Source organism: Solea solea, chromosome 1 (assembly GCF_958295425.1).
Source record: "Solea solea chromosome 1, fSolSol10.1, whole genome shotgun sequence".
Taxonomy (NCBI): Eukaryota; Metazoa; Chordata; class Actinopteri; order Pleuronectiformes; family Soleidae; genus Solea; species Solea solea.
In genome coordinates, this window is record NC_081134.1 from 10,988,924 (window position 1) to 11,014,353 (window position 25,430).

Genomic DNA, 25,430 nt, shown 5'->3' on the forward strand with positions numbered 1-25,430 from the left:
ACTGTTGTCACAAGGCAAAATAAATACACTACAGCTACTTTTTAGTTTTGCACACTTGATCCTACAAGGCCACAACTGTAGCTGAAACTGCATACTGTGTCATTTGAGGGCAGAAAGATTGACAGGCCTCGTGACAGTGACCACGTGGGGCAGGAAATCCTGCTGAAGAGGATGGTGGGATATCAGTGAAGCCTCCAGGACATCTACTCATGTGGTGAGATTGTTATGAAAATGCAACCATGTCACACAGTTGGAAAAATCATGGAAAGGAGGACAAGCCGTCTGAAAAATCACACACACCTCCCCCCCCCCCCCCCCCCCCGCCAAGTCCTAAAATAGGTGGTAATTAGATCTCAGCAGAGAATTAAAAATAAATGATTTCTACTTTATTAATGTGACCCACCCCCCCACCCCTACAACCCCTCCAGTCACCAGTCTTCCTGTCTGTCTGCATGCCAGGCTCCACCCACCCATCCCAGGTCTATATTTAAGCTGTAGACAGCACAGGACCCTGGACTCATCTCATGTTTCCTCACCAAATAACACACGGGGCGAGCCGTCACTTGTGTGTTTATATGCATGCGATGTGATGTGTGTGTGTGTGCCTTCGAGCTGCATCAATATGCAGGATGGGTTTTTCTAAACACTGCAGCTTTTGTTTGGTATCTAAAGCAGACGGGGGACGGGGACAGAGACAGACACGCCCGACAGGAGTGGACAGTCTGACTGCCATATTAATAGACTTTAACACAGACTGGAGCTGCTGTGATGTCTCGTGTCCAGACATACACTTCTGTCTGTCACACTGAATCAGGGACTACAGCTCATACCTGGTAAAAGATTCTTAGGATAAAGTGCACTCGAGGAGACAGTGACAGAAGCATGGCTAAAAAGAATTGACCAGCGTCACAATTACACTGTTTATACAATGGAATATGTTCTTTTGCTTTGTTTGAATAGTGATTTTTCACTTCAGAGACTAAATGCAGGCTCTGGCTGGTTTATCCTTTCAGGCTGTTGTCGAAGCATGTAAGATGGAAGCGTCCCTGAAGAAAGGCCCTTGCCTTAAGTACACATGAAAAGGCTTATTCTGGGGCAATATTACACCTTTAACTGGAGCATATTTACCGAGGGAGTTTTTTTTCCACTGTGAATTTCCCACTTGCGGGACTAATAAAGGATGTTATCTTATCTTTAGAGATAAGCCACTTCAGGAGCCACTGCTTTTGTGGCCATTGCATGATTTCTTGCCACCTGTGAGCTCCAGGTCCGTGTTTGAGTAAGGATGGGACAATACCACTTTTTTGAGTCCGATATCGATATCAAAAACTCGAGTATATACCAATACCGATAGTATTCCGATACAGTCATTTTTGACCATTTATGAACGTGTGAAGCTGTTAACAACACATTTGTGCTGAGTCATTTCAAAGACAGAATTCTCCAACCATGTAACAAATATTGTTCTCCCCAAAAAGAAGAAAGGGACAGCCTAAACATGACTCAGCTAAAATGGTTTTGCAGATTTTATTTGACATTTTCACAGTCTGTGTATAGTGAAGCATGCCATATATATTATTTTTGGATTTTATTGGATTCTACATTTGTATCTGTCCGATATCCAATCCAGTGATTTGAGGGACCTGAACACCATTACACTGTCTGCTATGAACAATTTATTGAATATAATATATTTAAACTGATGGTACACTGAACCGTACATTTCGTTCTTAAAAGCTGCCGTGCATATCTCTTTTTATTATTCTTGTTGATGTTATTATTCTCCCTCTGTTCGTCAAACAGAAACAATGCAACACTATTTGTACACTGCATCCTTCACCCTGTCAAGCAGTACTATAAGACCTGACGGAGGTCGACTACTTCTGAAACATGTCGTGAGCTCCACATGACACACAGGGAGTCATGTGGAGCTGATCAGCATTGTGCGTACTCATTTGACAATGGTTTGAATGCAACGGACGTTTGTTTATATTAAAACGTTACACACTACAGTGTTAAGCAACAACTTGCTAAGCTATTTTTTTTTTTTTTTTTAAATGTTGTATGCTTGTTACGCACCAATGACACCAGAACAAATTCCTTGTATGTGCAAATCATACTTGGCAATAAAGCTCTTCTGATTCTGATTACGTCCACAGTGTGTAACAAAGTTGTTCTCTCCCACATTGCAATTTGCATTGTTTTTATTAAGTTTTTATAAATTGTTTGCATCACCATGTAGCACGTAACAGGCCCATCAATCAACCAGTTTGTGCTGAATTGGTACAGCGGAGGCCACAGCACTGTTAACGCTGCTACATTAATGTTTACAGCTGATCGGGGAGCTAACCCAGCGGTAGAGTAATTACAAGAGACTGGTCCAGCCGATCATGGCAGACTGGGCTTTTCATTGAGTTCTTCTCCATTCCTCTGGCATTTTCTTGCTCTCTAATATTGTGTTTCCACCCGTCATCCTTTTCATAGCTGCCCTCACTTCCTCCTTACTAATCCTCTGCACATCCTGGGGCACTATCTCCCCTCCATTTGTCCTCCCCTCTCTCTCTCTCTGATTTTCCACATTCATCAGGTCCTTAAAATACTCATCTTCTCAACACACTCTGTACACCTGAACATTTCCATCTGTGTCCTTAATCCCTCTAACCTGCTGTGGATCCTCTCCAGCTCTGTCTCTCTGTCCTTTTCTCCCTCCTTAGTGTCCAGTCTCTCATACAACTCACTATAAGCCTTTGTCTTTGCCACCTCTCTCTTTGCTGCATGTATACTCCTGCCTACGTTCTTCTTCATCTCCCTGGCTGTCCCACTTTTCCTTTGCCATCCTATTCTTTTGGATGCTCTACTGTACTTCCTTGTTCCACCAACAAGTTTCCTTATCCTCTTTCCTCTGTCCAGAGGACAAACCAAACACCTTCTTGACTGTATCCCTCACTGCTTTAGCTGTACTTTCCCAGCCTGTCACAACTCACAACATTCTACCTTTTTTAAGCTACCACCATTTAATCCTTGGCATTGCCTTCACTTGCTTTCTTTTCTCAGTTGCCAAAGTCATCCTACAGACTACCATCCGATGCGGCCTAGCCACGTTCTCCCCTGGCACCACCTTGCAGTCTCCTATCTCCTTTAGATTGCATCTTTTGCATAGAATGTATAATCTACCTGTGAGGATCTCCCTCTCCTCTTGTAGGTCACCCCCTCTCTCTCTCCCTCTCCCTCTCCCTCTCTCTCCCTGGGGAACACTCGGAACTACTTCATCCAACCTACTCTACAACTCCCTCTTTTTTCGACAACCAACTTGTGGGGCATAAGCACCGACAACATTCAACATCACAACTTCCATTTCTGACGCTCTGGTCACCTCCAGAACACTCACTTTACAAACTCTCCCTTCAAAGTTACCCCCTACCCTGTTTCACTTTCCATCCAAACCATGGTAGAGCAGTTTGGATCAGGTTAATTTGCTGCTAAATAACTCAATTTCTATGGTGGTTAATAGATCTTTGCTTTGGGTTTTGTTTTCGGAACAAGGAAGACATTTGTTTAGTTTCTCTTGTGACGAGTGAAGCTTTTTGTAATACTAGTACTGCATGTATATGTACATATATATATACATATACATACATATATGTATATATTAGATATATAAATGTGTAATATATATATACATGCATATTTTGGTCTAATGCATTAAAAACTTTCCTACATTTTGTCACCTTATAAGTCAATATTTGACAGAAAGTCTTCCTTATCCTCCTTTTGTGTCGTGGCGTTGCTGTTTGGTGGAAAGTTGGCATCCTCAAGCAGTTTCTTCTCTAGAGCTGCATCCTCTGCACTGAGCTGCTCTCCTTTGGTCATCACATAGACAAAATACTCAAATCCTTCCCCATAGCTGTACTGTTTGATTGACCAGTTGTACTCTGTGCGAGCGTAGAGACGTTTCCTGAAGTGGGGCTGAGCGAAGGTAACCGAAATGAACCGTCCTCTGGGCTTCAGGCAGCGGCTGATCTGGGAGAAGAATAAAGTAAAAGTATTAGGAGACGTTATTGCAAAGACCCAAATGTCATTATATATAAACTCCTCTGCTGGTGAATTATTGGAGACGGTTTAACAACTGGATATTGAAAAGCTGACAATGTTTTAAGTTCTACAAAACCCACATCAATCATTTGAGTGTTTTTTTTTTTTGTTTTTTTTTTAGCTATTTTTAATTCTAATGTCACTGTAACAATAACGGAGCAAACCATGACTCACCAACTCATTTGTTGTTGGATAAATACTAGGATAATTTAAATGGAGTGGACTAGGTTTTATAAAAATAGAATCTTGTTTTTACAGCCCAGGTCATTGCTTCTGTAAGTTATAGGCTGGACTTGTTATGCATGCATTTATGTTCATCACTAAATTCAGGTTAAAAAATAGTACCTCCTAACTGGCAGATGGAAATCTGTATTATCAACTTAGGATCTATTTTCTCTTGTTGTAAGAAGATCCCAGCGATTTCATTTTAGCGCACAACGTTAAGAAGAAAACAATCAAGGTCAAGAGCAATGGCGATAAAAAAAGCCATGTTGCACTAACTTTTGTTGAGGAAATACATGTTGTTTCCAAACCTTAGTCATAAAACACTCTGACTCACTGGATTGTATGCCATGGATATTTCTGTTCATCTGTCAAATACCAAACTATCCAAAATCAGCTCCTTTATAAACAGTGTTGGATCGCTGTATCCCACAGCAAACGTTTAGCACGGAGCTTTTCACCGCACAGCGACGGCTGCTTAGCCATGCAATCTCATCACATGGTGTGACGGCATGAAAAAAAAACGTCTCTCCGTATGAATAATTGTTGTGCTGGGTCCTTCCAGTGTGTTGAGCACTTAATGCGAGATACACGTGTGCATCAGGACACAACACACTTCACAAGAGAGCTACAGAGCTCAAGCTAAAAAAAGTGCACACACATGCACACACACACAAACATAGGGATATGAACAATGACACAAACACAACACACACATTTAGCTTAATTTTGGCAGGGAGCTACTCCAGAGACAGAACTGTGTGTGGGAGTGAAGTGACAGAAAGCACAAAAAAGCACCTTCTATTACAGGCATGCAGCATTTGCATCTAATAAATTAGCATAAACCTCATAACATCCATGAACTAAATGCCACTGTTCAAGATTTGAGTCATTTGGCTCAAAGTAACTCAACAGCCATGGGTGATAAACTTTGTCCCACCTCTGATAATTCTTTTTACGGTTCCAGAACACTCTTCAAGATCAACTTCTGTGTTTTAATTCGTTTTTAGAGCGGGTTTGCTAGTTTGAATTCATTTAGATTTTTTTGGAAATGATTAAAAATAATAGTTTTAGTGTTTTCAGTAAGTGATTTCAGTTAACGAAAGTCTTTTTTCAACTTTAGTTCTCATTACCTACAATCACCTTGGAACTAACAGACTTAGAATTAAAAAATAGAGATGCTCGAATGAGTGAAGGCCTCTCAGTGGTGCTGCTTTATTGTGATGACAGACTCGCCTGTCGGAACACAACAGCAAAACAACATATTGTTGTCAGAGACAGAGACATGTCTGAGAGCTGAGAGACGGCTAAAGTATTGCACACACTCATTTCTCAAATTCACAAACGTTTTACTAAAATAATGTGGGAACCTATGAATATTTAAACTTATAAAAGTGGTCTGTGTGTTATAACAACAACAGAAAACTCTGGATATCCATTAACACCAACCACTACTTTATCTACTTTACTAAGTAAAAGTAGTAGTAGAGACTAGAAAAACTTCATATTTGTTATTGCCTTGAAAAATTCATGAATCCTTCTGTCATACGTATGCACGTATATATATACTGGATATGCAAATGTATAGCGGGAAGCTCCCTCATGCTCTCCGTGCCTGAGCTTTGAAGGCAGAGTCCGCTGCTGCTGAGCTCACGTGGTGATCATGAAAGCGTGGTAATGTCGTGCAAGCACGCCAGGACGGAGTAGCTGTGGTCTGTACAGTAAGCTGCTACTCTCCTACACTAACCCCCACACCCACCCTCCTGGGGTCTTTGGAAAAGAAGAGTCCCTCTGTGATGAGCACGTGTATTCTGCTCTTCTCACAAGAGTCGTCTCCGCCAGCCCGAGCATGAATTATTCACTCCCCACTGTGACATGGATAAATAGCAAGAAAGAGGGTGGAGGGGTCATTACATGTCCAATAAAATGAGAAGTGAAAGGACAGCAGAGTAGGTTGTTCCACTGCAGACTGAGTGCAAACGTAAAAAAAAAAACACATTAAAAGGAGACAAAAGTATGACAAGCTTTACTTTTTGCTTGGATTGTAGACCGTGCTTCTTAAATGTCCCCGACACAAAACAATGCACGGTATTCTACAGTACATTTGTATGGATTCAAATGTTCAGTGAAATCTCATTAAATCTGTGAAAACAGATCACTTTTATAAAGTTTTAGTCTTAACATGTAGAAATTCTTTGGCACAATCCACCAGACAGCTAACAGACGCATTTTAGCAAGTGTCTAATGTCTAGCTTTCAGCTTGATGAAGATGTCAGTTAAGCATAGTGTGATTTTTTAGTTCATCCTTTAATAGTTTATAGTTTTAACTTCTATGCAATAATCCTATGCAAATGCACTTTTTCATGCCACTTTCCACAGTGCAAGGTTTTTGTACTTCTTTTGTACATTATTTAAATATCCTGGTAATACTTTTGTAATATCCTATATCTTATTTCTAGATTATTAGTATTTTAATGTATATTAAATTATAATAATGTATATTTTAAATGTACTATTTTCATATTATTTTTTCTTTTATTCATATTTTCTACCTCTGACCCTTTTGCTGCTGTAACAAGTGAATTAAGTAAATTCAGTCTAATGTAATCTAATCTAATCTAATGAGCTAGCACTCACTACGGTGTTGACCAAGGTGTGGTCCAGTTCATTACTATCTTCCAGTGGAACAAGATTATGGTTTTTAACAAACAAAAACCTGATACAAGGTCTCTACTTGTTCTTGTTTGTTTCCACCAAAAGTGCAACAGTCTTTGAAATGGGAGATGAATCTGATCTGCTTTATTGCACGTTACAATAAAAACACTACAGATGATTAATTGAAAGGTCCAGTGTGTAATATTTAGAAGGTTAGTAATTGCTTTAAAACCAAAATCATTTGGTCTTTGCAGCCTAAGAATACACACTGTATCTTGCCCGTTTCCCGTCTCTACAGCAGAAGTTTACTGCAATGCAAATGAAAAAGAATGTTTCTGCCCACACAAACGACGCATAAACCGTTGACGACGAATAACGAAGTGGAAGAGAGAGTGAGTGGAGAGAGCTGTAAGAGACTGTTTACTATCACTTCACTTCAATGATGTGCTGGTGAGAGAAAGAGGTGAGTGGAAGAGTCCTCCATTTGTCACTCTCTGGAGTCTCACTATTAGAGGTCACCGAATATTAAGAGACCCTTTTAAACTAGATTTATAAGTTTTAGACCGTGAACTGTTGAGCCTATTGTGTCCAGTACAGATATGTTTTCAGTCGGTCCAATACTGCACATTACACAGACATGAATCGTGGTACAGTGCCATTAAAAGTGATGACACTGTTTCCGGAATAAAACCCATTTCCTCAAACAACATGTTGAACTGCAACACTGTGGTTGTGTGGTGTGAGATTTTCAAGCCTAGTGGATTTGTCATTCTGTCTTAGGACTCGGCGATAATTCATACTGTAGCGACACAACTTTCTTCAATCACAATATTACAAAGGTTCAGTATATTTTTCTATATAAGATCTCTTGAGTTTTAAAACCTCATGACTTCGAGTTTACTGTAGACTGTAGAGCACGACTCAAAAATGCTCTATTGCAATGACCCTCTTGGCCATAATTGTCTGTATTATTCATGTTCACACCTACTAACAAAAGTTTAAACTGGACAAAAGTCAAAACACTCTACAGGTGGTGCAGTCCAGACTTCAGTGACTTGGTACATTGCAGTGGGAGTCCTGACTTCACCCTGTCAGCCATTATTCATGACATTAAGCTTTATGGGTGCTCTCCCACTCTCTCTCTCTCGCTCTCTCTGTATCTGCAGTGTAACTCCAGACCCTTATGTCACAAGTGACTGGACGACTGACATCACTGCAACCCAACACGACACTGATCTATAGTGAACAAGTCGGCTATGACCGTGGCCACTCGACGGTGAGGCCGGAACAATAAATTATGCAATGTCTTTGACCATAATACAAGAAAAAAAAAGAAGACACGTCACATTAGCACAATCTGTCTTTATGTGTTTGCAGAATTCATTACTGCTCCATATTCTCCACACTCGGCTATAGCGCGCAGGAAATCCTCATCTCATCATAGTAGTATGATGCATCGAGTGTAGTGCTAGTGAGTCACATTTTACACAGTATATGAGCATGCACACTACGACGAGAACAGCAGCTCTGCAACTATGTAAATCATCCACCCACACATCAGCGTGGTGGTATTATTATGATAAAGGATCAGCTGTGGCAGGTCTGCACACAGTTGTCACGTAAATGCTACAGATACACAAGATACAAGTGTTTCTCTTATGGGCCAGATAAGAGGTTCAATTTTGATGAGCTGTGAAGTCAGTAAGTAATGACACACGCGCACAAAAATGTCAAACTCAGGCGAATTAGCGGGTGAATGACCGCCACACTCAAACACTGGAGTAGCAGAGGCACCAAAACAGTGAGCCAGTATTCACACCATCCACACACACACATCTGTAAACTGATCCTAAGTGAGCCACACAGAGCCTCTTCAAGAACACATGAGAAACCACTCACTCTCAGCCGTCTTCACACACTCTCATTCTACAGAACCTCTACAGAAACAATTCAATGACAGCCTCTCTCTCTCACTCTCTCTCACACACGCGCACACAATCGTGATCTTTCCTCAATTATTCAGTGTTGTGGAGGAAGATTGTGTCTTGAAGTGACCTGATCTCCCTTGTGTTTATAGCGAAAAGTGGTAAAGTGAGGTCCAGAGTAGAGATGAAGATGAATCCCGGGTAATTCCACTGACATTTAGAGATGATTTATAAAGTGCTAATAAATAATGATTCATAATAATAGCAGCAGTGTTTTATGTCACCCACAGGGAGACAGCAGCAGGGACAGCAGGTCATCTACTATATATGGGCATCTCTGAGCAGCTGGAAATCATGTTTGTGAAAAACTGCTATTCTTATTATTAATAATAATAATAATAATAATAATAATAATAATAATAATAATAACTTCTGAGGCAGTAACAACCTTCAAGAGGTAGGAGCGGTAATCACGTACACTTCAGCTCAGTACTTACCTTGCAAGAACTTAAACCTAGATTTGGCCGTCGATAGACTGTTTTCTGATTTCAGGCAGCTTCTTGCTTATCAGAAATATCTACGCAGCACACACACGAGTGACATGGCTATAGGGAAGACAGTAATTTGACCACATTGGTCCTTAATTGAATATCTAAGGGCGTTTTCACCAGAGCTGTTTAGTCTGCTTTATACGGACCAGAGTTTATTTCCTCAGCCGTTTGTAATCGCTACATTAACCATACGTTCTTCTGTTGAAAAAAACAAACAAACAAATGAACTTATCTAAACCTTTGAAATATTATCTCTGTATATGACAGTCCAACCTGAACTTTCTGCCCTAGCCAGAGAAATGACAAGTTTGCCTGTCATTGCCAGTTTCTCCTATTCTTCATATTGTTTTCACTGGACCACACTTTAACAACTCATCCTGTCTTATCTCCACTCTCTCCTCTCTGGACTCAGGTTTGCCTAAATTTTAATTTAGTTTATTTTTAATAATTAGGTTTGTGTGCAGTGGTCAGATGTGGACAGGATCACGGGCGGTCACATCTTTCTCCAGTTTGTCTGAAACGTTTTGTGTTTTGTATTTTCTAAGCAGGTGAAGTAAGGAGTTCAGGGTGCTTTACTGGGGTAAAACCTTCTTGGCTTGTCCTCACAAATGTAACGGGCATTTTGAGGATTAAGGTTTGGTTAGGTTAAGTTTAGACTTTCAGTTGTGATGGTTAAGGTTAGGGTAAGAGAATGCATTATGTCTATGAGTGTCCTCACTAAGGTAGCTGTACAAAAGTGTGTGTATGTGTGTGTGTTTGTGTGTGTGTGTGCGTGCGTGCGTGCGTGTAAGTATGCAGCCTCTTCACTCTGTGGGTTAAGTAGAGCTGATCAGTGGACAGAGACAACAAGAGTTCTATCTTAGGACGGCAGACCTGTATGGACCACAGCCTCCTGTCTCCTTTAGAGATACAAAGTGGAGCGCACACACACGCACACACACACATACACTGTTGTGCACACAAACACACATGCGTTATGTGCACGCATGCACCCAGGCCTGATCTCAGGCAGAGAGAAATAGCGTGGAGGAGGTACACTTTTTATATAGGTCATATTTTTATATCACATTTTTATAAATTCCAACCCATCTTCTCTTTGCTTGTTTACTGGTTCTATGTAGCTCTGCCCACCACCCCCCTCCCCCCCCCTCAGCTTCCCACGTCCCTGAAGAAATGTGCCACATCTCTTCCTCTCCATTTCACCTCATCCGTAGGCTGCAGCCAGGCATGTGGATGGCAAAAACGTGTAAACGTCTTGAGGAAAAGAAAAAGCGAGGAGGGGGTGGAGGAGGAGTTGCTCCTCACCCTGGCCTGATTTGGTCCACCAGATCATTAGTCGGTGAGATTTCATCATCGTCATTTATTCGCTTAACCGGAAGCTGCGGCTTGTCAAAATCAAATCAAAACTATATGGCTGAACCATGTATGGCCTTTCATTTGAAAGGGCGGACACAGGAAGTGTGGCCACATTGTGTAGTTTGACAGAAGCCACTTCAGTGTTTACAACAAAGTTTCTCAAATACTATGTCATGTAGGCAATCCAAAGTTTTGCAACATTAGTACGATTGTATCTTTCGGGGTTGTTGTCCAGGTTGTAAAAAGAAAAAACTGAATTTAAAACGTAAAACAATATCAGCTCAACAGTAAACAAATAAAGACCCCTAATGTCAAATCTGGAGCTAAATGCCGGCAGTCTTTCTGGGACAATTTCAGAGATATTTGGAAATTTATTTGGCATTATGTTCTATTTTACTTCTGTACACATACTCTTTTTACTTTTAATTCAGGCAAAAAAAAAGCAAAATTGCTGACGGTTAATGTTAAACTACTGTTAAGTAGGGCAAATGAAAACGCTATTTAAAAAAAACTTGGGAAACAGACTCACGTGATGCGACGTGATGGTGTGATTTAAGCGTTCCTGATCCAAGCATCAGCATCACAACAACTCTAAATGAATGCATGTGCAATCACTCATTTGCATCATGCAAATCTCACTCAGAGGGAGAAAAATTCAACATCTAACATGAAATTTACACTTTTGACTTTCATGAGAAGGAAACAACACAACAAACATGCTTCAGTGTGATCACACACACATTGATTTACACAGACCCACATTCTCACTGGACACATGACTGTTCGAGGAACAGGGATGGATGACAGAGAAAACGTGACAGTGGTGGCTTCTCCCTACCCCTTCTTTTCCTTCCTTGCCTCCTCAAATCTGCCCACCTACTTTTCCTCCCCCATATTTTCCTCTCCTCACCCAGCTCACACCCAATCTCCTCCGCCCACCCACAGCAGCGCTGAATTATACATCAGAGATCTCCTCTTTTTTCTCTCCTCGCTCACGAATCATCATAGCTACCCTCGTCTTCATGGGACAAAAATGACTTGTAGATAGATCATAATCTTGTGTGCATTTGCTGAAAGTTGATTCAAAATGCAGATCTCTGGGCGCGGCACTTTCCTGTATGTCTTCTCTGATATAAGTCTGTGTGGGCTTTTGCGGAGATTCTGGCTACTGTCGAAAGACAACATCCTGCCTCTAAAGCAGGCGCATCCCCCTCTCTCACACCTCGCGTTGCCATGGAGACAAAAGTTTAGCAATGGTCACGGCAATGTATGTAGGTCAGAACAGGACACCTCTCAAAAACAAAAAACACACTGCACATGTTCATTAGATGTTGAAAGTAGCAGAAAGTTGTGATAACGAGCAGCTCTGATTCGAGTATACAGCTCAAACAAGGCGAGAGGGAAGTACAGCAAGTGTTTGCAGTGGAAATAAACATCGGCATTTCACTGGGATTTGAGGCTTTTTTTCAGCCTGCCAGCAAGCACGACTGAGAAGTCTTTCTCTCAGCAGCCTAATTAGTGTGTTGACTTTCAGTGAATGCATGAGATCAGTAAAGACAAGGATCTATTATCTTTCTGTTTTTAAAAAAAAAAAATATATGCAGCTCTGAACTGGGTCACTGCTGATATAGTTACAAAGCACATCTTCAACAGGAAGGAAACAAGAAGCTTCTGTGTAATTCTTCCCCTTAAAATCAGGTCCACTTTCAACCACGTGCTCCCTGCTGCGACACGCTACTTTCAGTGTGTCCATGCGAGTGCATTGACCCGCCTATATCTGATCAGCATCTTCACATTCAGTCAGCACATTCTCTCCCCGTGGCAATCTGGAATGCCAAGCTAAAATTAAAACCTCTCTCTTATTTCTTTTTTCTTTTTTTTTTCATCGAAAATAACCGTCTCTGGCTTTTATCTCTCCTTTTGTCTTTATCTCTCCCACTCCCTCTCACTGCCTCCTCACCCTTTCTGCCTTCCCTCTCCATTGGGGACCAGAAAGACGTTTGCTTTAATTACTGAACTACTTTTCACACTGGCCGAGAAAGACAGAGATGCACTTCAGACACCCACACTCGCCCACCATCATGCTCCCAGCATTCCTGTGCTGCTTTTCATGCCTATCCTCCTCTAGTGTGTGTGAGAGGAACCATTTGCTTATGTTTAATTTTGTGAAGACTTCAGTTACAAAGCAGCACCGTTTTTTTTTTGTTGTTTTTTTTTAAACAAAACAAAAACAAACTAATGAAGCAATGTTCTTGATGCAGTGTGATGAAAAGGTTTTTATTCTTACTGGACTGCAGATAAGCCATTAATAAACTCATCTGCCTTTCACATAGAGAGCAACAGGGTCTGCAGGGAAAGTAGAGCAAAACGTGACCGGCTCGTACAGTGACTGACTTAGAAGCAGTTGAGAATAAAAGGAAGGAGGGTGTTCCGATTAATTTTTAGCTGGATCCCCTTTGCTTCATGTGTGCTTCTCTTTCCACAGTCTCTAAATCCGACACTGGCTTGAATGTAATTATCCACTACATTTGTGCGGGGAGACTTACATCTGCAATTGCTCTGTAATTAATTCATTGTGGCCTCTATTTAGCAGCACTTGTTGCATACATCTTAAACAGCAGCCAATGCATTTACCATTTTATGTGACTGGGTAACACTCAGATTTTAACTCAGAAACTGCTACTGCATAATTTAACAGCGTGGACATGAACAAAGTTTGTACCAACAGAGTCAAAACAGAGGCAACTACATCAATCATGTCAAAACTCAAAGTGCATATTGCTCTTTTTTTTAACTGGCAAGCTGGAAATAAAGATTTTTGGCAGCAGATCCACCGAGGGAAACAGAGAAGTAGGGGAAGCAGAAAAGGAAGCCAGTGTGTCTGGCTGCTGAAGGATTCTCCCGTGGGATGAGGAAGTGGGACAGGAGGACAGACCTGTGGAGGTTCCACCAGCACACTAACACAGTCCAGTCCATTCAGTAGGCCAGTAGCACAGGGAAGCCACAAAAGTGTTTGAGGACAAAACAGCGCTGGCACCTATGTCTGGTCCATGGGAGCTCTGAAAGGGTTATTTTGGAAAGTTGAAATATCGCTCTTTTGAGGTTGAATATCGATTATATTGATAAACCCTTCCACTAGGTTGAAACACAGCTTCAGTTGCGTTGCGTGAACCCATTTGACAACGCTAAGCACTACAGTTTTAAATGCAATATTAATTTCTTTGATTGTTGTTTTTGTTCAATTCAATTCTGTTGTAAAGTATTGCCCATAGATCAAGGACTTTCTGGCACGAGGAACTAGATTTATTCCCAGTTCTGGTTCTATTCTCCACCTTAAAAAAAAAATCTAAATTAGCCATTGTTCTTGTCCAAGAAGTGAGGATCCTTTCCACTGACTTAACTGAAATCTAGAGCCTGGTATTATGAAGAGGCCCATTCAGTCAAAGGTACAATCGATACACCTGTTTTCAATTAATTTTAAGATGGTGCATGTGGATACAGACACAGATGAATTTACGTCATCCTATGCTGGTCCACATTCATTAAATATCACATGTTTTCACATGTCATGCGGGACAACACTAATATTCATCTATGGCCATTTAGACTTAGTGTTTGTAGAGAGAAGTAGAAGAGGTTTAAACTCTTCTGTACAGAGCACAGCTACTGCAGCTGTAGGCACATCAGTTTCCATAACAACCTGAAAAGATATGTATATATATATATATATATATATAAACCCCAAAGAACTTAAACTAATTTATTCTTGAAGTTTGGATGCATGAAAGAAAGTCTGTTCATCTCTTTCTGCTCTCGACATACAACAACAAACAACTCCTAACTGCAGCCAAAGATGTACTGAAATGTACACAATTTGATACCATTCTTATTGTCACTGTAGACAAAATGATTGATTATGCAGCAAACGTCCTCACAACTGATGGACTTAGCCTCATTGCTGCTGCTTCAGTCCTGTTTAGAAGAGAAAGCCTGGCGACAGTTGTCGTACAATCATCTGTTGAGGTGGCAGTGTTCCAGTGGCAGGTGGTTAACTGCTTTTTTAGGTGCTGCCTAATTTTCTTGATCACCTTTGAGAGGTTTCCACACCTTGACTGGAGTGTACCTGCAGTGAACAGATTTAACAGCGAAACAAAATCCACATGTAACATGTAGATTGGTCAAAAGAGCCACATCTCACAATAACCACAGTATAGTACGGTACTTTCACGTTATTTTCTCTAACTGGGTACAGAGTTAAAGTTTATAGAGATTATGTTTCTGACTGCATTCTACGATAATCTTCAAATCCTGCAGCAATTATCTCTGTGCTCTGTTTGAATCTGCAATAAGACGGCAAAGCTTTTTCTTTTTCTTTTTTCCTCCTGCATCTTCACACAAATCCAGTCCGGGACTCATTTGGAACAAGAAGATAAAACTGTTCTTTAACTACGCCTCTACTGTCTCATTAAGTGTCGAGCCTTCACAGTCAGGCAGTCAGAGCTGCAGAGTCAGGGGAACAAGTGATGGGTTTGAGCCCAGTGTAGTGTGAAGGTACTTTGTGTGAGGGAGGAGAGGAGAGGAGCAACTGGATCCACATTAAAGCAGTGAGAACTGCAGAGATTTAACAAAGCACGTGTAGCAGACAATCGCTTCTTTGTTTTTCCACACATGTACCCGTGTATGTATAGCATGTCACTATGCGTGTTTGCTTTAAAGATAATTATCTTAGACTATTTTCACCTCAGTCATAGAAAAACATTGTGGCTCTTAGAAATGGGATCGTCATCAGCAGGAATCAGACATGCTTAATGTGTTTCCACAAAATAATCACCCATATGTCGTATGTAATGTAAGATTAAAAAAAAAAAAAAAAAAAAAAAACACTTTCCAGGAGTGACTGTGGCTACTAACGATTAAGAAGAAGAAGAAATGATATCATCAGGAATGAATTAGCCTCCTTTAAAAAGAAAATAATAATATTGGTCGTAATGGTGATACCTCGAGAGCTCACTTAATTCTCAGGTGGTACTTGTTATAAACATTTTGAGAACCACTGTTCCACAGTGTCCGTGTGTGCCTGCTCTGCATCACACCAAAACTGATTCTGAGCACTCCTACAGTCCAGGGCAAAGCACGGGATGTTGGAACATGCCCAATACGACAGTCGACGTAAAGCTTAAGTAAAGCATTTTTAAAACCCGCTCTCTGTCAACACAGCTATTGTAGCAAGATGTAGTGCGGCTGGCATGTGGCCAGTGAGGAGTGTGTACTAAACGGAGTCAGTCCCTGCAGCCAACAACATTTAGTGGACACCTCATACTGATGGTTCTGCTGGCAGTGCCAAGCTATACAGAGCTGTGATAAACTGTAGCTGCTCTTGCTGGTGTCACTGAAGAAGACCTGCAATTGTAAATATCTTATCGGAGAATAGTAAAATAGCAGGCCGGGGATTGACGCGAGTGCTGGGCAGTTGCATCATCCTGTGTTTTTCCTACTTCCACCTGGTTCAACTGGACTCTAGAGCTGAAACGATTAATTGATTATTAATCGATTACTAAATTAATCGACAACTATTTTGATAATCGATTCATCAGTTTGAATCTTTTTTTCATGATTAAAACAAGCTTCTTAAATGTGAATATTTTCTTAATTTATTTGCTCTGGATAACAAAGAAATCATTAAAAGTTAATCATTTTGGTTTGTGGACAAATCAAGACTTTTGAGAACATCATCATTTCCAGGTTTGACGAACACCGATCAACATTTTTGAAGGTTTTCTGATATTTTATGGACCAAACGATGAATCGAGAAAGTAATCGACAGATTCATCATTATGAAAATAATCGTTGGTTGCAGGTCTACTGGACTCCCACCGTGACAGGAGTTGCAGACATTGTCGGAGTTGATGTTGAAATAATTGGAATGGGACCGAGTCACCACCAATGAATCTTTAATTCAAAGTTAACAGCCGGAGGAATTCCCCGGCTGTGATGCTACCACAACACCACTAAGATTACTGCCTCACTGCAGTGTGCTTCTGCCAAGCAGTCAAGTTACACTCTATATCCATGTTGTTATATATATATATGTAGTGAATACTTTAAAGCAATTGAATAGTTTGGTTATAATTCATATAATTCTTCTTGGTTATGGTCAACCTTCTTTTAGTCGAGTTACAGTTATTTTGACATTACAGTGATGAAAGATTATATTGGTTGCTTTATTCCATGACAAGCAAAAGTAGATGTGGATATGCTGCAAAAGTATGTGCACCATGTTATTCAGACCACTTAAGATTTTCAATATAAACCCATTGAAGCTGCCAACAGCTTCCTTTGGATATAAGTGATTGGCTACCTGGATGGAAGCGAAGCAACTGGATTTGTTTAGGTCATGTTTAGCAATATAACATTCAGTGTACATACATTATAGCAAGTAGGCTGAAATGTTGAAATGATGGTAAGTCAATAAATGTCTTAAATGCTTTAATTACGTTTCCACAGATTGCAGAAGATTTTTCAAAGACTTTTTACTGCTCTGCATCAAATGTTTAAGAGATGAAGGGGAACATTATTTCATCTATTCATTCAACATCTGAGACGACAAACTATTTGGTATCATCAACGAAGGGAATTCCTCTCTTCCCCTCTTCCCTTCTTTATTTGGAGTGATCGAGTATGGAAGCACAAACAATAAACGTCTTCTTTGATGCGTATTACAACTCTTTGGAAATCTGGAAAAACCTCCCACATTTGACGTGGTCGAAGGTGTACACAGTGACACATTGAGAGGGACTTTATCAGAAAATCTGGCCTTCTGTTTTCAGCTTGATTAATTGTAATGTACTATTACATTTGCTATTCTCTCTGTAAGTGAGCTACCACCAGCTGATTTATGTTTGTTTTTCCCCTCTTTCTCTTGTCTGCACATACGGTTGTTGCCCAAAACGGCTGTAAATCAATAAACAGAAATAAAAAATAATGATGTCATTTGTTTGAGTTATGGATGACGACATCTTTTTACAGTTTAGCCTTAGTACTGTGGACAGTAATTGCAAAGAACAACAACAGAGCCTTTCCCAGCGCTAAATCCTCTGTACCTCATTACAAGCATCAAACCTGAAATTGAAAAAAAAAAAAGCCAATCAACAGCCAAAAATACACTTCATTCCTTTTCATAGAAAACAATCAAAATCCCACTGCAGTGCGCTGTGCTTATCTAGCCTTAAAACGTCACATCCAATTCAGCACACTCAATAGTGTCCTGACTCATGCTAAGTATTGGTTGCTATTATTCAGGAGCTATTTTTGTGGTAGCAGTCAATCCTGCAGGCACAACACGCAGCTCGTAGACTGTGCAGCAGTCTCTAAGCACGTGCTCAAAACCAGGTCAGCTACAGCATTAGACTGTGGGATGAAGCGCTCCCACTTTGGTCTCCTCCAATCCTCCATCCTTTAATATTAAAGAGCTGCTTTAAACTTTTTCCATGCAGCACAAGCTCCCTTGCTGTTTTGCAGAGTCTTTATGCACATTGTTAAATTTTGTAAATACAGTAACATGAGAGACCATTCTGATATTTCGGTAGAAGCAGGAACTGATGCCTTCTCAGCAGCAGGCTCAACACGGCCACTCCATCACTCTGTCACACCTTCTGTTTGTTTGTGCTCTGCTTATCTGTCACTCTTTGTCTCAGTCTCTCCATCCACTTAACGTCATCCGATCGGGTATTTTGGATTCAAGATGCTGCGATTGTTTTGTGAGAATTCAATGTGCCCGCAGGTTGTTGTTTTTTCATAATTAAACGAGGAGCAACAATCTGGCTGCAACACAAACAACACGTGGTACCAAAAATATTTCTCATTTACATATCCACACTGTATAAATTAGTAAAACACTGATCACATACAGTAGTCCCAAATAATCTCAAGCGAGTGGAGTCACTTTAAAGAAATATAACTGTTCTAAACATGTAAGACAGCCAAACCTCCCGTTCCTTTACATATGAGTAGCTTTATTTCCTCTAAATTTGAAGCAATGTAAAATGTCCTCTTTTTTGCCATTTCTGCATCATTTGGCGAGTGGTACAGTTATTTCGAGCCTTTGAATACCTCTCAGAACACAATGCAGAGGTTCAGAGAGACATAAAATTGAAGATTTAATAGGATCAGAGAGGAGTGGGATGAAAGAATCACTGATTTTACATGGACACATCCATGTCATTCATGTAAGTAGGTCAACAAAATTCAGATATTTTATGTTGCAGGAAAAAGGTCGGGCAAAAAAAGGGACATGGGCTTTAGTCTTTATGTTTAAAATGTTGAAGAGAAGTAATAGTCAAATACTGCAGCGTGATTTAAAGATACAATTTAGATAAGAGTTTGATGTTTATAAGAACAAGAAAACAACGTGCTTGCATCATAATTTGCACATCCTGTGCATTGTATAACAGTTGCTTAAAGAACAAAGACTTAAAGTTCATGTAACAACCCTGCAGTTTCATTTAGATTTGAGTTAACAGAAGAGAACTTTCCCTCACTGAGCACCTCTTGTCTGGTGATAGCAGGATGGGATGCACCACACTGTCACCTAGTTTCCATGGTAACCTGTTGCTATGGAAACAGGCCCTGGAACAGACTCAGGAGTCGGGTGGTGGAGATTTTGTTGCCGGAGAGGCAGAAAGAGAGGTGAGGATGGATGAAAAAAAAACAAAAAAAAACAGTGAGAGAAAACATAAAGAAGTGGAAAATCTGGCGTAAGTGTATAAGCAATTCTCCACGCTTGTTAGCAAAGGTGCACAGTTCATGAACACCTGGTTTATTACTGTGGGATATTTATATTCCAGTATTCTCGACATTGATAAGTAACATATCGCACATATTCTCTCACCAAGTGCTCCACTCTTCCCATCTATGGTGCAGCCGATGTAAGATTTAAATAGAATACAGCTATTTTGATTTCTCTTCAGTGGTTTATGAAGATGGGCAAGTCTTACAGTGAGAGTTAAGGTTCTGTTTATCCTGTAGTTAAGATATTTTTTGGTCACAAACAATCAAAAAAAAAAACAGTCAGGGCTAATTAAACGCTCAGTAATATGAGTGAAGGGAATGTGAATGTGGCTTAAAAACAGCTTGATGTGTGCGTTACAGAGGGAAAACGTCAAAAGGCAGCGAACGGTGTCAACAGGTAAATCATAGCTTGACACACTCATTTCCAGATGCCTGAATAAAGGAGGCTGTTTCCCAGAAATTGCAGACTGATGAGATGCTAGACTACATCTGATTTCCCGTAACATTTCCTCCACACACACACACACACACACACACACCACCCCCTCCTCCTCATCTCCATTTCGCTCTCTAATCTTTCCCTGGCTGAGGTTGAACTGCAGTCTGCTGGATTACTTTGCTTAACTGCTGTTATATAGCGAGCCTCGGAGCCTGTTGTGTACTACAGTGTGTGTAAGACAATATGGGTCGCAAATGACGGAGAGCACCATCGGACAGATGGATGCACAGATAGTATCTCAGCCAACCACACTGGCAAACTGCACCCGAGTTCAGTCGCACTGTCTCCATCGCAGCTGCGGCACAAGCACAAGTGTGTGGAATTTAAACCGAGCGGAGAAAAAAGATGCACAAACTGAAGTGAGAGTCTAACTTTGTACTCGTGCGTCCCCGACCAAATGTTCACACATGTCACGCCGTCAACTTCCATTCGAAGTTGTTGCCGTGAGACACTGTTTCGAGTCTTTGTGCTACGTCAGCCAAGTCTGACAAGCGAGTGTGGGACATGAATATACCGTACATATTTCCCCAAAATGTTTTCTTTAGAGTAACTATTTTTATAAATACAAAATAAATTCAATCATGGAGAGTGATGAGGTCACAGCCTAGTCAAACTCAAACTATATTCTGCTGCAATAAACATGAGTTGTCTTGCTTGTAAAACATATGTACAATTTCTAATGACATATAAGCTAAACAAGGCCCCTGTGTCTACCACTACTACATACAGTACATTAACATAAATATATCCACTACACACAGTAAATAGACAAATACAAAATCAGACGATCACAGATCTGCGTTCATGTTTTAGGACTAGGATGACCTGTTTCAGCAAAACCTTGCAATTGAGATGCTCTTTTAACCAGACCATGAACGAAAAGTCATTTACATGCCACTGTTTTTTTACGACTGATGGGAGGGAAAAAAGGCAATTAAGAGAAAAGAGAGATGAAGCCACATACTGTAAAGAAAAGCAGGGAGAACATTTCATGGTCAAACACAAAGCAAACTGTGGATTGTGGTTTTCTGTGGATGTCTGGATAAAAGGTTTGCAGCAACCTCAGTCTGGCGGTAACGGACACGTATCGCTGTGTTATTTCGTTATAACGAGATTGGGGTTTTTTGCCTTGAAGTTGGCTTTATTGATGGTTTGCCACAGGTTGCCTGCACCCGGGAGGGGGTGGAGCCCTAAAGTGATAAGTAGGTCAACCCACAGCCTGTGGGGTCAGGCAGGTTCGGGGTTGACTTGCAAGAGGTTTTAAGGGGTTCAGGTGGGCTGGATGAAAGACGACAAAGAAAGCATTATTATAAACTATTAAGAATCTCTCCCTTTAACTCAGACGTGAACACAAACAGAGGGCGTGAGGCTTCATGAGTTCATCCCGAGCAAAGAGGCAGTGAAAGGTAGCCTACATTTATCAATGATGCAGTATGTATGTGTATATATATATATATATATATATATATATATATATATATATATATATACACATATATACATATATATACATATATGTATATATACACAAACATATACATACTTCACTCTGCTTGCACAGAACAACCATAATGACATTTTCTCTCCTCAGGTATGTACAGTACAACAATAAAATGTGTGTGTGTGTGTGTGACGTTTGCTGCCAAACACCTGCTGACAGCTGCTGGCAGCTACTGCGTTGTCGAAGCATAAGTCTCTGTCACAGTCTTAGACTTCTTCCAGCATGGGAGTTGTCAGTTAAATGAATGTACAATGACGTGGAGGTTGTCAAGAGGCAGTCTAGTTCAGTGCCGTGCTGCTGACTCAAAGAGAGCAGAGAGATGAGTCCCTCAGATCGCAAATGGAACTACCAACAGCAGAGAACTCTGCCTAAACATTTGTGTGTTTTGTCATGCAATGCGTCTCTCTTTCTCCATCTCTTTCTCTATCTCTCTTGTGTGTGTGTGTGTGTGTGTGTGTGTGTGTGTGTGTGTGTGCTTGTAGAGCGCCCAGCTGTTCAACAGACAGATCCGTGCACATCTGGCTGTGTGCTTTGGCCTGGAGGTCAGTGGATAAAAAACAAAGAATGGTGGTAATTCAGTGGCAGAAAAACCATGAGAAAGTCATGAGAAATTAGATGGAGTTACAGGGAGACTTATGCGGATGAGCCGTTTCTGAGACAGACCACGGCACAAGATTGACATTTGCAATTTTACTTTTTGGGTAATAATAATAGGATCATGATTCATGATCCTAAGAGCTTAGGCTGCAAGTGAAATGAAGAACTGGATTTGATCAGGTACTCTGTCTCACTTCATAAAGAATTGATACTATAACTTCATCTTAAAAACTACCGCAGATGGGAAGTTTGTTCCAAATTGTAAGCAGTGAGTTTGACACATGTTTACCTCTTCAATGTGCTTGTACAATGCTCTAGTTAACAGTGAAGCATGATCGGGGTTCATGTATGAACATTTTGTATAAGGCATCTTTAGGACTCGATTATATCCGATATCCCGATTATATATAAGCAATTTAGATGCCATAAAGGCTTAAAGTGGGCCTGGGTACTGTCCGATTCACAGTACCAGCACTTCTTAAATTTATTATTTTGAGTACTGACACTTTTATCCATGTACCGGTACTTTTCTCTCAGTTTAGGTTACAGTATATGTACCGATACAACAATATCTATCAAGCAGATGATCCTCTGTGGCGCCCCCTAAAGCACTGATAACATGGCTGCCAGGTGGGTAAGAAGGAAAAACAGATTTAGACACTAAACAAAAGGCTCACTTGAATTATTATAGTTGGTCAGGTAAATCTGAATAAAGGATATGAAAATCTCAAGTCACAAAATAACACATTTAAACTTACTGATGTAGGCACCAGTGAATCATCTCTACAGAGTTTGGTGTGAGGACAAAGCAGTTTCCAAACTTAGGTTTGCAGCCAGAGGCCGTCTAATAGTGAGAAAACTCTAAAGCAGGCGTACATTTTATGAGATGAGCCTTATGTTAAGTGGCAGAAATTGTTTTCCCTTCTGACCCTGCTTGGAGCTATGTTATTAGTGAGAGAGCAAGTGTCAGTAAATCTGTCAGTGAATGTGTCAATACCTCATAAAACCTCACGCTTCAAAAACTGAAATAACCCTGAAAACATCAATATATATATATATATATATATATATATACTAAAAAAAAAAAAAAAACACCTACAGATTCTGGAATCCTTCAGCAAAATCTGAGCAAATATAAACTCCTCCTCCACAACCACACAGAAACCTGCAGAAAATATTATCTAACAACAATATGGTGAAAACATTCTTGCATAACTAAACACGATTTCAACAGCAACTTTAAATGTTTAAAAGTCAGTTTGCAGGAGTTTTTTTTTCCCCAACGTCTCTTGACTTTCCTTCTGGTGACTGATGTCAGTGGATGAGTTACATGATCCGTTTGTACCTGCAGGTACAGAAAGTCAAACCTCGTCCAAATCAGCCCCCTTTTCCCTGCTCCGTCCACTTCTTTCAGTAGCAAATAGCGGTTACCATAGCTGTCTGTTCTGGTCCATTAGCTCAAAAGAGAGGAGGTAATTTTGGTCACTTGAGATGAAACCAGCATTATGTTGTGTGATTGTGTGCCAGCAGTGGAAAAGCTGTTTCTTATGAGTCTTCTGTGCATTTGCTGTGGGAATGGAGTGTGGGCAGAGAAAAGATCACAAAGCTCAGCCATCGACTCGGACTGGCTTTCAGTGCAAAGTGAAAGGTTTGGGGAGAGTATGGGGGGAGAGGGAGAGGGAGAGAGAGACAGACTACAGTAGAGGACAGAAAGCAACCTAACTGCAAGCTTGATTGATCTGCTGTCTAGAAGGAGGCCGTTTTCACAGTTGGCTGCAATCTATCTATCCAGAAACACACCTCGCACACATGGTGCTGCAAATGCATGAGCACGTGCCAATGCACAGAAAGACAAACAAACCTGCTTTCTCCTGCAGATTCCCCAGATATCAACATACGCAAAAAATAATGCATATGTGTTAAACTTTGTTATATCAGAACAATGTTTTTCCTCACAATGAGTGAGAGAGTTGTCCCTGCCCTCCCCCTCTGCACTGACTGCGCTCAAACACACTATTCACTCTGCAGTAATACCTCATGAACATAAGTCTGCATGTTTGCTTGTGTCCTTGATCGTTTAATGTGCAATAGAAGACAGATTACATTCTCTGTAATGTGTAATTAGAGACACACATGATACCATGCAAGCTGATATTGCAGATAAAACTGGCTGCAGTCAGTCAACAACACATATGATGCAATATAGAGTGAACTTCTACAGGGTAGAGCTGCACCGCCACAACTGACACACATGACATGTAAAGTAACTGCAATGATAACTTTCAACGGGAAAGACAAACAAGCACAGATATAAACAAAGCATATCTGTTAAGCCTCCCATTCCCGCCCTCCCTCCCTCCTCTCTGACTTTGAGAGGCCTTAATGAGAGAAAAGTGTCTGTATCGATTCTCTTGTATTCTAACACGGTGATCGAAGAACAAAAGAGAGGAATGATACGGATGGAGGAAGAGAGGAAGAGGGAGGGAGAACCCTATTGAACAAGCTTCCAGACACTGCAGCCACAAGAGAAATAAGGCATATGTATATATATATATATATATATACACACATATATACAGTATATATACGTATATATATATATATATATATATATATACATACACACACACATATATACAGTATATATACGTATATATATACACATATATATATATATGTAGAAAACAACACAACGACCAGCTATTTGTCTCCAGACTTCACTCACACACAGGACTGGCAGAAAAGGCTACGCTGTCGTGTATGTTTCTACAATGCTGTCAATCAAAAACTGGTTCCGCCTTTCAGACAGTTCCTCCAATCATCATGCAGAAGCCCAGTGCCTGTGCTCGCCCACTGCTCCATTGACTCCGAGAGAAGCTGAGCTTCCCTGGAAGTGACATTTTTTGCCACATTTGGAAAACTATTCTGTCGTCCAATTGAGAATAGTTGAAGCTGAGCTTCAGGTGGTTTTAATGCAGGTAAGACGCTCCGTGATAAACAGCTGATTCTTGCACATTAAGTAAGAAATGTAAATACAACATAGTACATACTTGACAACATTTTAGAGCAAACTGAGCTTCAATTATTGTCCTAGAGCAACAGCCACTGATATACTGTATATACACAATAAATTAGCAGTAGCAGTCTTTGATAAACTGAGAAAAAACCTTTTATTTACTTACCTAAATAATGCTAGAAGAGTAAAAAAACAAAACAACCAAAACACTTGATGTCTTAACCATGTT

The 25,430-nt window shown here is 40.5% G+C and overlaps 1 protein-coding gene across 1 annotated transcript in view; it reads right to left on the bottom strand.

Moving 5' to 3' along the window:
- Positions 1-1,513: 1,513 nt before the first annotated feature.
- Positions 1,514-25,430, bottom strand: part of ece2a (endothelin converting enzyme 2a) — a 62,431-nt gene continuing 38,514 nt past the window's right edge. Inside the window, exon 4 of the mRNA XM_058640590.1 lies at positions 1,514-4,020. Within this exon, the coding sequence (XP_058496573.1) occupies positions 3,730-4,020 (291 nt within the window). The 3' untranslated portion in view covers positions 1,514-3,729. The remainder of the gene's footprint in view (positions 4,021-25,430) is intronic.